The sequence below is a fragment of the Corvus moneduloides genome, chromosome 12 (assembly GCF_009650955.1).
Source record: "Corvus moneduloides isolate bCorMon1 chromosome 12, bCorMon1.pri, whole genome shotgun sequence".
Lineage (NCBI taxonomy): Eukaryota > Metazoa > Chordata > Aves > Passeriformes > Corvidae > Corvus > Corvus moneduloides.
This window is the reverse complement of record NC_045487.1, coordinates 7,896,805-7,911,749: the sequence shown is the minus strand read 5'-3', so window position 1 is coordinate 7,911,749 and position 14,945 is coordinate 7,896,805. Positions and strand designations below refer to the sequence as shown.

Here is a 14,945-nt window from a genome sequence, read left to right as displayed (position 1 = left end):
GGCAGAGCAGAGCTCTTATCCCACATCTTTCCAGCTCCCTGAAGGCCCACAGCTGAACACACACCACTGGAGACTGCAGCTCAACCAAGCAAGGTTTATTTACACAGTAGCTGCACAGAGCCAGCAGGGGACATAGCCCCGTTTCCTACAGAGGCTTTCTAGTGATTTTCCAAGCACCTTCCCAAGGAAATCACTCCTTCCCCCTTCTGTAGAACAGTCCCCATCACCACCAGGAGAGAGCTGGGGTTCAGCATTTGTGACTCCAGCAGCTGACCCTTAAACTAGGGGGCACAGAGGGAACACAGCTGCAGCAGCAGACCTGCACCTGTCCTGGCCTCCTGCAGGGCAGCAGAGCACATGGAGTCGGGAGCAGGCACTGCTGTGTTCTGAGAAATAGCATCATGCTGCTCTCATCATGAGAGATTCCTCATGTGCCTTGTTTCCGCTCCCATAAAAGGATGGCAGCTCTTCTTACCAGGCCCAGGAAAGCCCTTTGCTCCAAGGAATGTGATCCCCACACCATCTAACAGCCAGCCCCAGGACAGGACCCAGGCAGGCTCCAGAACTGCAACCTTCTTGCTCTTAGCTGCAGTGTGGTGCTGAGCCAGGCACTGACCAACTACAGGCGCAGCCGCTTGATATCCTCACTGCGGAAGTCGATGCGGAGAGCCAGCACCTGCCGGACCTCAGCGGGAGTAAGGCGCCAGGTGAGTGGACCTGAGTTCGGCCCCCAGTAATCCAGGATCTCTGTCACCTGGAAAAAGAGGGGAGCTGTAGGAGATGACTCAGCACAGACTGCACTCACAGGTAAGTTTGAAGTCAAGCACCATCAGACACAGGGCAACTTCTCCAGCTTCTCCCCACCCTGTAGGTGTGATGACATCTGGATGAACTCAGTAAAGCCATGTGCAGTGCAGCTGGTGCTCCCACAATTCCCCAATAGAAGCAGACCAAGCGCAGCTCACCCTTTCCAGGTTGAGGATGGTGGCCATCTGGGAAAGACGAGCAAACTTGTCACGGATAGTCCATGTGGTGACTGTGGTGAGATAGGCTATGAGGGACCTCAGCTCCTTGTCAAACTGCAGACCGCCGAGCTGTGGGCACAGAGAGAGATCAGTTAACTCTCCAAGCAGACCCAGAGGTTGTGCCAAGACACCAATTAGAAGTCACAGGGAGGCAGGGGGAGGTCTCTGAGCAGGAAGGTCCCAGTTAGACCACTTATTGCAGATTTAAGTGGCTTATGTTTAGACCCACCTTAAAACCCAGCTCCCTTATTGGTGCCAGCTCTTCTCAGTCCCATAAACAAACCTGCTTTGTCCCTGTGGGTGCTGTTGTAAAAGTGTCCCTGAGCTGGTCACTGGTGCTTGCAGAGTTTCTTTGAGGGTAACATATGCATCTGCCCTGCATATGTCCTTTACTGAGGGTTTGCAGTCAAGAAAGACTAGATGGCAGAGGAGTGTTTTGCTTACCCTGCTGAAGGTGGATTTGAGCAGCACTTTCTCCAGTTCAATGGCTATGAGACTGGTCATAAGACCAGTGAGAGTGTCATAAATCACTGGAGACAGCCCAGCCTGGAAGCAGAAACCTGTGTCATTCTTGTCAGGAAAACTGAGCAGAGGTGTCTAAAACCTAAGGCTAGGAGAGCTTACGAATAAGGACTTGCAGGCTTGCCATGTGGAGAGCACCAGAGAGGTGATCCAGGTATGTGGGGCCTCCAAGCAGGCTTTGAGAATTGCAGGAGAAGGGGGTGACTGGATCCCTAAGAGCCCAGCAAGGCACTGAAGGACACCTCTGCTCGCCAAGCAAGGAAAGAGCTGGAGGATGCCACGTGGAAGCCTGGCAGGCTGCCACCTCCTTCTCTCACCTTGAACTCTGTCATCTGCTGTTCCAGATTGACGATGAACTGCTGGACCCAGGGATCATTGGCCTCATAGTCGCTGAACTCCTCCTAACAGTGAAATGCAGAAAGTGTTGTTTATGTGGCCTGAAGTAAAGCACAGCCAACGGCCCAGAGGACAGGAAGGGAGGTCCCTCCTGCAGCAGCACTTCACCCCTTCCGTTTTCTCAAGTTCCTCTCTAGCCAAACGTCCCTTTCCAGGCTCGGCTGCAGAGCATGGTCTGGGTATTTTATTGATGCTCTGTGCCAAGGAAACAGCAGATAACTGAGGGGAAGGAAAGAGCGGTTGCTCTGTGCTGCTGAGCAGAAGACAGAGAATGCGCAAGAACAGCTGGAAGTAGAGAACACAGAGCCTCACCTCCTCGATGTTGTGGGAGACAGAGAGGAATAGGTTGATCCACGGCTTCACCTGGGGTTTGATGGCTGTGCTGTTGAGCTCATTGAGACCTTCCTGAGGGCGATAGCAAGAAGAGAGGACAGTGAGGCACAAAATCTTTACAACCAGGCTGTCTTGATGCTGCTTCACATTCTCAGCTGGGGAAACCGACCCACAGACTTGCACATGAAACTGAACCTGGAAGGCCCAGACCCCATACTCTTCCAGTGCCGGAAGGCTCTGAGGACATCATGACAAGAAGAAGAGGATGGATGTTGGCCCAGAAGCTGCTGTTGTGCTCACTTTGTGTGGTCTGAAGGGCTTGTGCTTCCCCGTCCCACATAGCTACAGATTTCCTGGCAGGAGCGAGGCATGGGGGGTAGGAAAAAACGCAAACTCCAGCTTTTCCACTCAGCACCAGCCAGGGCACTGTGACTGAACTCAGCTGATGCCTCCCACCTCCAGTGCAGCTTAGCTCAGTAAGAGAATCTAAAAGGAGGATAAAAGCTGTAACCACAGTTAGTTCCCTGAATTAATCATAACCCCAACACATGCCATCTCCCCCGAGCAGCAGGCTGTCAGCAAAGGCTTTTCTGTCCCCTGTGATGAGAGCTCTTAAAGCCCTCTCCTGCCAGCCACCCCTCTTTGGCTCAGCAAGGTGTCATGAAAGCTCACTCAGCATGTAACTGTGTCGGTACCTATTCTGACTGGCATTTGATGGAAGTTTTTAACTAAAACTGGCATTTCTGAGCAGGCCCTGCTGGCAATTGTCCTTTTCTGAGGCAAATTCAGCGCGTGTGTGACTCAGGCAGTGCAGGAGCTTCCTCCCCAGACTCTGGATTGCTTTGCAGCCACTTTTAAAACCGCACTAGAGTCAGACTGGAGAGTTTTACGCCTTACTGATGAGCTCTTTGGTTTTGATACTGACCACAGTCCCCAAGAGGGTTTGCTGGCAGTGCTGAACTGAAGGCATCTGCCTGCCCTGAACTGCAAAGCCAAAAAAAAAAATAGCCTGACCCCTCTGTGAAGTACAAAGGCAAACCTGGTTCAAAATATTCTCCTTTGCTTGGTTTCTTTCCACATGAGGTACTAGGTCTTCCTGCTTCTCTCCCTGCCAGAGACCACTGTGAAATTTTAGGACAGCAGGCCCCAGCATGCCACAGGAGGCTGGATTTAGCCAGAGTCTTCTGCTCTATGCTGAGGAGTATTTGCATTTGGGAAAGAAGGAGAAACCTGAGAAAAGAGCATCTCTTCTCTACCAACAGCCTGTCTTCAGCATTACTTAGGCTGTGGACAACTTGACAATGTGCTGTGCCACGAGGGAGAAAGGAGGAGATGGAAATGTCATTAATATTTCTTCTCCTGAAAATGCTGAACCAACTGCAATTCTGTGCTCAGTGAAGATGAATGAAGCAACATTCCTTCTGGCTCTGCAGCTGTTTCCAGTGCTTTTTATGCAGCCGCTGGCTGGTGTGGCTGTATAAACGGGCTGGGGCTCTTTCCATGCCTCAAAGCTGACTGATTTGCTCCCTCCTGCACCCTACCCAGCACTCCTGGAGTCAGACATGGCCTGGCCCTGAGCTGAAGTGATCCCTGCCAGAGTTGTCCCTGAAGACACCAGCAGGCAGTGTTGGAAGCCAGCAGTAATTCAGAGAGACACTCACCTGCAGCAGGTCACGGAATTTGTTGGAGACAGCAGCCATGTCCGAGAGGCAGCTCTCAATCTTGGCCTGTGCTTGCTCACCCCCAAATCCTTGGCTAAGCAGCTTGCTGCAGTCACTCTGCAGGGAAGAGATCCATGAGCAAGCTGCAAATTAATAACCTGGGCAGTTTTTATCCCTTTGTGTTGCTGAGCTCTGGCTGCCCACCAGTGTGTGGGCTAGGTTAGGAGCCCATCTCTTGCTCCTGCAAAGGCAGAGGCTGCTGGCTCCAGCTGTGAGGAGAAAGGACAGCAAGAAAGGAAGCCAGGGGCTGTCTAGCCCAGCACCAGAGAGCTGCAAACTCTCCATGATGCACATGTTATTCCTGCACCAGGTTGGTCAGGCTGGAGGAACTGGTATTGCTGGCTGCTACTATCAGCCGGAAATTGCTCTGCCAGCTCAAAATTGCTTCCCTAAGGCTGGACGGCAAAGACCTCAAGAATTCAGGCATATCAAGGTCCAGATGGTTTACTTGACCCCTGCCCCTGCCAAGGGAGGATATTATAAATTTGATTTGGGAAAAACCAGTAAAGAATAGAGACTGCACCTCCAAAGTCTTCTTTAGGGTCATGATGTTTTCACTGCAGACTTCCACATTGTTTAAGGTCACCTGAAAAAAACCCAAAACCAACCCAAGTTGGATTAAATGGAATTTCCCAGTACTTCATCCCCAAGTCCATACATTTACTCCATGCCCTGCTAACAATACGGACTGAAATGCAAGTAGTTAAGGGACAGAGTTGCTACTGTGAGATCAAAGCACTGCGGATTCACTGAGCTGCATGAAGCTAAACTCCAGCAACTGAGCACATGTGCTGAATCTCCAGCTAGTACAGAGTTCAAGACAGTTTACTCCTTTTCCTCATCATCCTGTTCACAATGTTGCCACGAAGCCCCACTCGTTGGTGATGGATGGAAGCCATAATGTACCCCCAACTTTCTGTAAGTGTCATGAAGAACAGAGCAGGAGTGGCTGTGGGTGATATTTTAAACACTGTGTCCAGAGCAGCAGGGGAGACAGGGAGGCACAGGTAACTAGGCAGGAGGAATCAGCAGCCCTCCTGCCAGATGAGTATCTGTTCTCCACTGAACAGACTGTTCTCTACCTGCTGAAGATGAACTGTCACTATAAGGCTGGGGTTTGTGCAAACAGGGAAATGAGGCAAGGTGACAAGTGAATGAGGAGATTCAGTGGAAGAACTGACATTTTAAGCCCTTTGCTTCAAGAAAGGTAGAAACCTGTAACAAAGAATTCTATGAGATTAAAAGAGTTCAGTCTCTCCTGCTCCCTTTGTTGTCTTTTCTCCTCGTGCAGTGAAAGCTCCAAGGAACCTCTTCAGTGCTGGCTGTTCACAACAACTTAGAGAGAGGGAGACGAGTCATGGTGAGCCAGCCCCTCTCCAGCGCTCTCAGTCTCTGCCCACAGGTCTGCTCAAACCTGGAGAGAGCAGAGCCAGAGATGTTCTCCCAGAGAGGTCTTTTCCACAATGCGAAGTCTACACAGCATCCCAGCATGGGGAGGGATGCGTTATGCTGCAGCAGACAGGAGCGACAAGCAGCCCCTTCAGATGCTCTCTGAGGGGTCTGAAATGCTCCCTGTACCTGTTCAAGCATGGACAGAGCTGCAGTTCTGCTGTTAGAACGCAACAGGAGGATCTTGCAGACCAAGCAGAGCGGACAACCCTGCTCTAATGAAAACTCTTCAATCATAAGTGAGGGAGCTGAGCTTGGGCCAGGACTTTTTTATCTGGAGGAAGGTGTGGATGAGATGCTCCCCCACCACCTCTGTGCAGAGCCTGTGAAGAGCAGGATTGGTGGACACCTCAAAAGAGCACAGACTCTTCTCCAGCCCGGAAGGAACTGTCATCGCAGCAGCCCAAGAGGCACTCATGGGATCACAGTTGCACAGGCTGGGTGTGGAAGCTCTACAAACCTGAGATGAGGCAGAAGCATCCACCAGACATCCAAAGGCAGGCCACCCACCATACCTCAACAGATTTTCAGGTTCTCTGAACACTACAGTCACACCAATCCTGTTCCCAAGAGTTCCCCATTGTCTTTCTCCCCACCCCAACTCATTCTGCACCAGAACAGCCACCAAACCCACCAGAAAGGACTGCTTGGCCTCGTCGGTGCTTTCAATGCCTTTGGTGTCGAACTTGCCCTGCTGCAGGCTGCTGTGCATGATGTTCACAGCACTGGTCACCCCTCTCTGGAAGTCCTGGAAGGTTGTGGCTGGGAAGCCCTGCTTCAGCTTGTTGTACAGAACCTCCCTATGGGCAAGCAGAACACACCAGGGTTTAGAGCATGCAACAACAGAATTATGCTCTGTGCCTCGGGACAGCATTCTGTCTGAGATGTGACCTGAACAAGGTAAGTGGAACTTCACAGGAAAAAAAAAGGCTGGCAAATATCACCTGACAGCATCTGAAGGCTGAAAGAAAAACATAACTACCCAGTTTCTGAGCTTTCCCAAATATCTTGCCTGCAGCTGCCTGCTGTCTTCAGTCACAGTTCCTCATTCCCACAATGGAATGAAAAACAGCAGGACAATTTCTGCAGTCTCACGCCAAGTTTGAGTCATTAAGTAACCCTGAGAACAACTAGGGGTGACCATGTACCCTCAAGCAGGGTAGGACCCCAGTGCTACATGGCAACTCCATCTCATAGGGATTTTGGGCCATGAGGTTCTTTTTTCTGTTTGTCTTATAGGTGGATCACCAACTACTACTGTGAGGAAAGATGCCCAGATCCAGCTTCCTACACCTGTTACTGCTTCCTACGAGCATCTTCCATGGGGATGACAAGCCAGAGGTTCAAAGGCAAAGAACACAAGGAAGACCATCTGACAGCAAACATTGTTTGCAGAACGTGGAGGCACATTACAGTGAACCTGGTGTATTTTCATTACCTGAAGTCAGACTCCAGCTCGGTGGTGGAGTGGTTGATCATGGCACAGAGACAGTCTATGCTGGAGCTGGACAGAGCACGCCCAATGCACTTCTTCACTATATAAAACACATCATCCACCATGCTGGAGGTGAGCTGGCCCTTCTCATAGCTGTCCATGGCAACAGCCTGCAAAGAAAGCTGTCTCAGTGCCTTGGGCTCAGTCAGCGGCGCTGCCCCAGCAGTGCTGAGAGGCCAAACTGCCCATCTTCCCCCTTCACCCTGAGTGGCTGGCACCCCTCAGACTAGTTTGCAGTAGCCCACAGACCTGGAAGATACCCTGGGGTATGTCTGAAGTCAAAATTCAGAAACAACCACTTGCTTTTCAAGGCCAAGGGAAACAAAAGACTTCCCTGACAACTGCAAACTTGCCATGTACACATAACCCTCCCTTGGGATGCTCACCAGAGGACTGAGGAGCACACACAGAGAAGCATTTAGGAGGTTCTCCCCTACCTTGTTGACAGTCTCCCTCATGAAGTATTCCTCCATGGTGATGTAGTAGCCAATGAGCTCTTGCATGGTGCAACTCAGCAGACAGTTGTTGAGGAGCTTGTCCAGGTATTTTTGATGCTCTGTGGAACACAAGAGAGACCCATCAGCAGGAACCCAGGGCCAGGAGGCAGCTCCACCAAGTCCCTTGCTGCCTGTCTCATGGGCACCTAATGGACAGACACTTGCCAGGCCCAACCTAGAACAAATCACAAGCCTCAACTGTGGAGCTGAAATTGCTGAGCTGGATTTTGCAGGTGGTCAAAGTGCTTTCCAGAGCTCTACAGAGTACCAAAACCTCGAGCCTGTTTTTCCATGGCCTCCACCCTTAGGATTTGTGCCTGCAGTGACCAAACAGCTCTTCCTCTCTTTGGGGACATTAGTTTGTTATACCCTCCAGTCATTCTTAATGTTGGTTTCCCTGTTAGAGGGAACAACCAGTGCTGAAAACAGGTTTGGAAAGGCCAGACTACACAATCATCTTCCACAGAGCACTCCCAAAGTGTCTTTGCAGACCCTGTGTCACTCTGCTCTGCCACTAACTCAGGTATATCTCAATTTCTGGCTTTGATGAGCAGAGCTTATGAGTATTGGTACTCAAGGTGTTACCTTGCTTTACCTCCTCTGAGGCCATGGCATCTCCCACCTCAAAATCAGCTATTATTCGTCTCTTGATGAACCTCAAGTAGAGCTCACTGCGGGCATTCATCAGAGTGACTTCTGTTAAAATAGGGTCAAGCTCCCTGGAAGAAATAGCAAGAATCAAGACAGCAAGACTACAAAAGGAGAGGCACTAATTCAATTCAGTTAAGTAGTGTGTTCTCCATTCTCTCACTATGAGATCAATACTGCCCCTTTCCATCTGTGCCATCGAGTAGCAAATCTCAGCAGAAAAAGTGGTATGTGCAAAGCATGCACACACAATCAAAATATCCCCCTAAAGTCATCTCCCAGGAGGTATCTCTACAATATTGCTTTTTTCTCACAAACTCTACTCCAAGATTTAGCAACACTCCCCCTCTTTTTTCCTCATAGATGTGAGGACATCCACGTCGAAATCACAGTGGTAAGGACTGCAAGACTCAAAGCAATTTCATGTAACTTCAAAATGAGCCCTGTTTTGAGTGGGAGGTTTGACTAGAGATCTTCATCAGTCCTTTCCTACCTCAGTTTTTCTACAATTCTGTGAGCCCTATGTTGCTAACGTTAGAAATGCCTGGTCCCTGCCATCTCCACATATGTGTTTTTGTGCACAGATTCATGTGTTTCTCTGAAGATGATAAAGAATCTGTTTAAGCTCAACAGCTCAGGAAATGTGATACAAAAAAAGCATCTTACAATGCAGAACACAGTGTTCAGATCAGAGATGACTATGAAAAAAAGAGAGACTGACACATCAGCTTTTTCATCAGCATGCAGAGAATTTAACAAATCCTGCTTGAAGCCTCACGGTGCACAAGTGGGAGAAGGAAAGATCATCTTTATTTTACAGATGAAAAAGAAAAAAATCAGAAAACTGGGATACATGCAGAGTTACTCAGAGCAAATAGTAAGTGGATATTACTGCTGAAATAATAATTATGCAGGCTCACAGACAGATCTTCCTTGAAGAACCTAAGTTTTCTTTCAAGGTATGTTTGTAATTCAGGCAGTCCCAGAAGGGCTGGGTGCACTTTCAAATGGCCTTGCTTGAGGGTTATGTAAATATTTATGATAAGAAGAAAAAGAGGGAGTTTAAAGCACTGCAGTTCATTATCAAGAAACTGACGGTACAGAGCTGCTGCAGCAGCAGTATAGATTAAATAAGACCCAAATATTTATTCCTGATTCTGTCACAAATTATCTGTCCAGGGAGCTGCTCCGTTTTGTGGGCTCCAAGGCCATGAAAGAGTAGCGGGCACAGGCAGTTAAAATCTCAGTCCTTCATGTGTGGTGATATTGCCAACCCTCCAGGAATGCTTAGAGCCAAGGCTTAGAAGTAATGACTAAGCAAAATAAAGCCCCACTACAGAAGTTTCCTTTATAGAAGGGCAGTGAAGGGCACCTAACAATTGGATTTTATGAGTTAATAGCTGCAAAGCTTCTGGAAAGAGTGGGAGAGTTATCTAAATGCTAGGTAGTGTTAATAACAACTCAAAAGTGAAAGGTTAGAGAGCATGAAGAGTTTTTCTTTGTACCTTGGTTCAATTTTCTCTGCAGAAGAACTTCTCATCATGCTATTCTGGACTTGCTGGAACTGCAATCACAAAAGAAAGGGAGAGTCATCAGTCTTTGCTGATGACTTGGAGTTACCAGCCACTTCTCGTGCTATAGCCTAAGGAAGTGCTTACTCACTGGGGGTGATAGGCATGCTTTGCAGGAAGCACTGCCAGAGAAGGGAACCACATCAGTTCACTTCCTCCTCCTCCAAGGCAGAGCTCATCCTGCCAGCAAAGGTGGTGGGATGGGACTTGACCAGAGGCACCAAGGTGTGTGACCGTGAGACAGTTGCAGCAGTCCTGCATCTAAGCAGGAACAAGACAGTGGGGAAACTGTACTGAAAGCACCCTACAGACCTGCACAGCAAAGAATGACCAGGGGGCATTTACTATGCTCCAAATGAATCCTCCTCTGCATCAGAAAGCACAGCTACAGGCTGAACCCCTTCCCCTACCAGGGTAAAAATGGAGCAAAGCAAGGTTTCTCTCAATACATAGGGTCAAACTCTGCTGCCTCTACAGCAGTGGGAGCCCCACAGAACTGGATGGAGGGCACAGTTGGCTGCATCAGGCAGCCTCACACTGCTCTTACCTGCCTGTGATAGTCCCTCTCCTTGATGAACTTGTCCACCACCTTCTCCACCTGCCGGTCGCACTCCAGCTGCAGGTGCTTGATGAGGGTGTAGAGCCTCCCTGGCCCATAGTAGGTCTCCACGATGGGCTGGTGGGTCTCCACAATGCGAGCAATCCCTGTGGGGACAGGGGAGAGAACCAGCAGTTCCCAGAGCACAGCAGAGCTACACAGGTCCACAGACCAGACCTAACAAAGGATCATTCATTCCACAGATAAAGAGTGCAAATCTCCTGGAGCAGAAGCCATCTCTCTGTCCCAAAAGAGAACTCCTGCCATGCCCTGTGTGCCAGCTGCCCTTCAGCCCAGCAAGATACAAGGTATGAGGCTTCCCCAGGACAAAGCCACACAAGCTAAACCTGGCAGGGGACACAACTGCCACCCAAACCCAGTCTCAGCTTTCAGCACTTGCAAGGTTACAGGGAAAAATCAGCCTAGGGATGGCTCTTGGGCACACACTTGCTGCAGAGAGCAAGCATTAGTGAAGGCAAGAACTTCTTGTAGGAAAAGCTTATTTCCAAGGAAGTATCTCTACAATATTGCTTTCTTCTCACAAGTGCTCTACTCCGAAAGTTAGCAACACTCCCCCTCTTTTGACACTATTGCCAAGAAAGCTCTACTGGCGCCAGGCTGGGAGAGTAACTTGGCAGTGGTGCCGCCTGGAATTAGAGCAGATTTCATAGAGAAGGTGGCTAATCACCATGGGATCTCAATTATGGTCTTTGGCAACATTCCCAAAGGGCATTCACATTCCTTTCTCTCCCTTCCTTGTCTGCTTTCAAGCTCCCATGGTGCTTCTTGAAGAGCCAGGCCTGGAGGCACCAACAGCTGCTCATCCCTAAGGGATCTGATTTGTTTGTCTGGAGAGCTGCAAGTCTGAAGAAACCTCCAGGGAATACCCATTTGTTTTGAGGATGCAGAAAACAGGAAGAGTCTGATACATAGAGGAAACCAACAAATCCTTTGCAAATCCACTTCATGCCTGTGCAAGATGTCCACAGGAAAACTGGTTTATTGTGATGCCCTCTTCTGGCTGGAATAAATTCAGCTAGCTGCGTCCCTGTCCCTCGAGTGTGAGACACCTGTAGCTCAAAGGGCAATGAGGCATTTAAAATTAAAAGCATTTAAATTGAGGGACCGTCTCATCACGGACTATTCGCAATCAATCAGGAGAGAGGAAAGGAAGATTACCTTCGAAGAGGAGTGTCAGGGTGTCTGCAAAGATGACAGCAGCTCGACGGTCACTCATGTCTGTTCCCATCACCAGCTGCAGGTTCTCTTCTGCTTTGTTGGCCACCTGCATGACAACAGGACCAGTCAGCTGAACACCCAAAGGTATTCTTCATCCCACAGGTCCACAGTCCTTGCCCTAGAGAGCTTTCACTGGCCTTCCTAATGCAAGAGCTATTGCCGTATTATCCTCCTTTGAACAGGGATCCTTTCCTCTCCTGTAGAAAACTCAAGGCTTGAGGAAGGGCAGAAACTTGTTCCTCTCTTTCCAGGCTCACTGTATGATTTTTAAGCAAGTGCAGAGAGCAAGACACAGAAGAAGCCAGACGAGCCCCTGGATCTGTATTCAGACACCAGAAAGCTCATCCCAGCATGCAAATGCAGGGAGAGACATGAACTGAGGCCAGTGCTATTTTTTAAGGCTAACAAGCCACTGCCAAAATCTCCTTCCACAATATCTGTTGACAGAGACTGGGTTTTGTTTTCCCCTGGGTTTCACAGAGCCTGTTACCTGCTTGCAGAGGTACTCAGAGAACTTGCTCAGCCCCTCTTCATGTAAGCCTAGCAGAGGAAAGATCTTGAAGAACCGTTCCACCTGGGGCAGGTCTCCCTGCTTCATAGCTGTGTCAAATTTCTCTGCAACAATTGTCTTCAGACGCTGCTCTGCTTCCTGCAGGAGCTTCAGGTTGGCATCAATTATGCCCCCTAGTCAAAAGCACAGAAAAGAAAGGGAAAAGCAACAGCACAATGTTAGTACTGTATCTAGGGCTGCTTTTTGTTTTTCCAGGAGACCAGCACTGTGCAGTCCCAAGCTGAGAAGGCAGAATGCACACTGGAATTCCTCTACTGGCAAAGACAGACAGGTTGGTGTGTGATACAATGTGATTTTGCATGGAGGATGACGACACATCAACTGGGATTTTCCTCTTAGCAATTTACTCCTTCATTTCCAGTTGCTCTGCTTGGTAGCACACTGTAACACAAGAACAATTCTTGACAGAGCCTTCTCCCTCACTTCTTCTGGTCTGAACATTTTGTCCTTTGCTTAGTTAGCACCTAAAATACTATTACAGCTGTGTGCCAGGAACTGCCCTTCCAATTAATGATAATTCTGATGTAATAACACTTCAAAAATGCTCATCTCTCAGTCAGTCTATAAAATACCAAGACCACTGGCCTGCATTACATCATCTGCTTTTTCTGTTGGGCTGAGGCAATCTACCATGGGAAATGAGCAGTCTCTAGATATCCACTGGAAAGGTGACTCATCAGTATGTCCTCACAAACAGTGCTTACCTTCCTTGCCCTGGCGACTGAGCTCAATCACTGACTTGTCCAGAGACAGATAGCGATGGATGTGAGCTGCTGCCTGTTCATAGTCTTCATTTCTCAGGGCTGTCTGAACTCCATCCATGCAGAACTTCAGGTCAAGGATGTCATCAGCTCTCTGAATGGCCTGATAGAGTCGGTTCTGCAAGAAAGGCAGTCTCCACTGTCCTCAGCACTGTGTAATTGACAAGATTGCCACTCACCCTCTTCAGGGTATTCTACCAGGAGCTGCATGGACAGAAGGGGATGCTGGAGAACCAGCTGCTATACGGAGAAGCATCCCTGGAAGCGTTCAAGGCCAGGTTGGATGGGGCTCTGAGCAACCTGGTCTAGTGAAAGGTGTCCCTGTCAACAGCAGGAGAGTTGGGAATGAGATGAGCTTTAAGGTCCCTTCCAGCCCAAACTATTCTATGATTCTACCACTCTTATACCATGCAATATGCAGGAGCCCAGAAAGACACAGCTAAAATAAAGAACATAGCAGCTTCCAGCCACGTGCCCACTAAAGGAAGGGCACATCCTCTGTGCTGTGAGCACAGAACACAGCTGGGTGGTGACAAGTTCCAACACCCCTCAGCCCAGTTACCTTGGCAAGGTCGAGCTGACGGACTTTACTGCTGACGTTCTCAGCCAGATTGCAGGTGAAGGTGACCATTCCTGCCAGCTGCTGGGCATCCCCCTCGATCAGCTGCAGATTAGGGCTGGGAACACACGTGAACGGAGCGTGAGGTGCACGCATTAACCAGTCGGATGGTGTGCAACAGCAGGATGGCTCTTCCTCCAAACACAGCTGGTCCTGTCACAATATTCTCACTCACTTCATTCCCTCCTCTGGGAGCAAAGCAGGAGAAAGGAACAGACTGACTGCTTTGGAAGAGGCTGCACAGACCAACTGTGCCTTGCTACCACACAGGGCATGAACAAGCCACTGGGCCTTTATGACATTCTCCACTTCTGAAGTGGAGGTGAAGTCTGTAAACCTGTCCTCTGAGCTTCTGCTAGACACAAGGCCATTTAGGATGATTTTCCAGCTGGCCTGCACAAGTTCACCGTAAAGAAACAGTAATATTTGTTCACACCTATAGACAGCCTGACAGAAGACGCCTAATCCAACGATTGATGCTGAAACCTGGCAACCTCTGACATGACACTTCCAAAAAGCTGCTCGGCCTACACCAAAATGGGTCAGTCTGAGTGAGGACACAGCTGTCAGTGCTGCTGAGAAGAACTGGGCACCTGATGAGGATCCAACTAGTGTTCTCTACCACAAACCGATTTAAAGTCTGACATTTTCTGAGAATGGATGTGCTTCCACTACAACAGTGAAAGGAGTATCTGGGTGAAAGGAGAAGGAAGGGGAACGGGTGGGGAACACTAACCCCATGCGATGAAGAGCAACCATCTTATTCTCTATAGTGCTCTGCTGCTCCAGGAGGGCATCCAGCTCTTCCTGCACGACTTTCTGAAAAAATAATAAAAAAAAAAAGGATGAAGGAAGTGTTGTGTGACTTTAGCTCTGCTCCAGGCCAGCGACTTATCAGACCCTATGTCCAAGCCAAGGACACAGAGCTAGCAAGGCATTAATGCTTTCAAGAGCCCACATGACCAATAAATACTTTCTAAGCTCTCTTTAATTCTCTAAATCTTTACGGGTTTGCCATTTGAAAGCAAACACAAAAACTCCTCCCCTAGCCGGGCTTCCAGCACACGAGATCTCAGAATCTCCAAGCTGCTCGCGACACAGGGATCCGCGGAGGCGACACCCACCGCCGGCCGGGCCTCAGGGGCGGCTGAGACTGCATTAAACACCTCTGGAAAGGATCCAACAATGAGGGGCACAGTGACAGCGAGGCATCCGCTTTTCGGGGCCCCGCCGCCTCCCGTGCCCGGCCCCACACACCTCTTCCTCACACAGCCGGCTGTAGGCGGCCTCCAGGTCCGCAAGGTCGGTCAGCGACTGGATCCGCTCCATGGACAGGGCGGAGGCGGCGGGGCCGCCGCTCTCCCCGGGCGGCGCCTTCGGTCCCGGCGCCGTGGCCGCCGCCATCTTGGGACGCAGCTGACGCGGTCGCTACCGCCGTGAGGCCCGTCGGGGCTGTCGAAAGCGGTGCCTGAGCCTTGGCGCCACTGGGCTCCGGCTGGC

The 14,945-nt window shown here is 49.7% G+C and overlaps 1 protein-coding gene and 1 long non-coding RNA gene across 3 annotated transcripts; one reads left to right on the top strand and one right to left on the bottom strand.

Moving 5' to 3' along the window:
* Positions 1 to 80: 80 nt before the first annotated feature.
* COG4 (component of oligomeric golgi complex 4) lies at positions 81 to 14,849 on the bottom strand. Of its 2 annotated transcripts, XM_032122243.1 has the most exons (19): positions 14,703 to 14,849; positions 14,182 to 14,264; positions 13,389 to 13,503; positions 12,770 to 12,944; positions 11,985 to 12,178; positions 11,435 to 11,540; positions 10,205 to 10,362; positions 9,592 to 9,650; positions 8,024 to 8,157; positions 7,379 to 7,497; positions 6,885 to 7,051; positions 6,081 to 6,246; positions 4,521 to 4,583; positions 3,938 to 4,054; positions 2,256 to 2,348; positions 1,865 to 1,948; positions 1,470 to 1,571; positions 966 to 1,094; positions 81 to 754 (listed from the first exon to the last, which is right to left on the bottom strand). In XM_032122243.1, exons 1-19 carry the CDS (start codon positions 14,847 to 14,849, stop codon positions 620 to 622), a joined length of 2,346 nt encoding a protein of 781 aa, XP_031978134.1. In that variant the 3' UTR covers positions 81 to 619. The 2 variants fall into 2 exon arrangements, with proteins under 2 accessions (XP_031978134.1, XP_031978135.1); XM_032122244.1 differs by lacking the exon at positions 14,703 to 14,849 and having other exon boundaries at positions 620 to 754; positions 13,389 to 13,633; positions 14,182 to 14,266.
* Positions 10,362 to 12,775, top strand: LOC116450145. The gene is made up of 3 exons (XR_004242686.1): positions 10,362 to 10,563; positions 11,027 to 11,578; positions 12,261 to 12,775. It is a non-coding gene; the product is annotated as an uncharacterized LOC116450145 (long non-coding RNA).
* Positions 14,850 to 14,945: the final 96 nt, after the last annotated feature.

Coding starts and splice junctions, on each gene's coding strand:
- COG4 (XM_032122243.1), bottom strand. CDS start 14,849: ATGGCGGCGGCCACGGCGCCGGGACCGAAGGCGCCGCCCGGGGAGAGC. Junction 12,945..13,388: donor GTCAGCTCGACCTTGCCAAG/GTAACTGGGCTG, acceptor CCTTTCTTGCAG/AACCGACTCTATCAGGCCAT. Junction 4,055..4,520: donor CCCTAAAGAAGACTTTGGAG/GTGCAGTCTCTA, acceptor TCTTCCCTGCAG/AGTGACTGCAGCAAGCTGCT.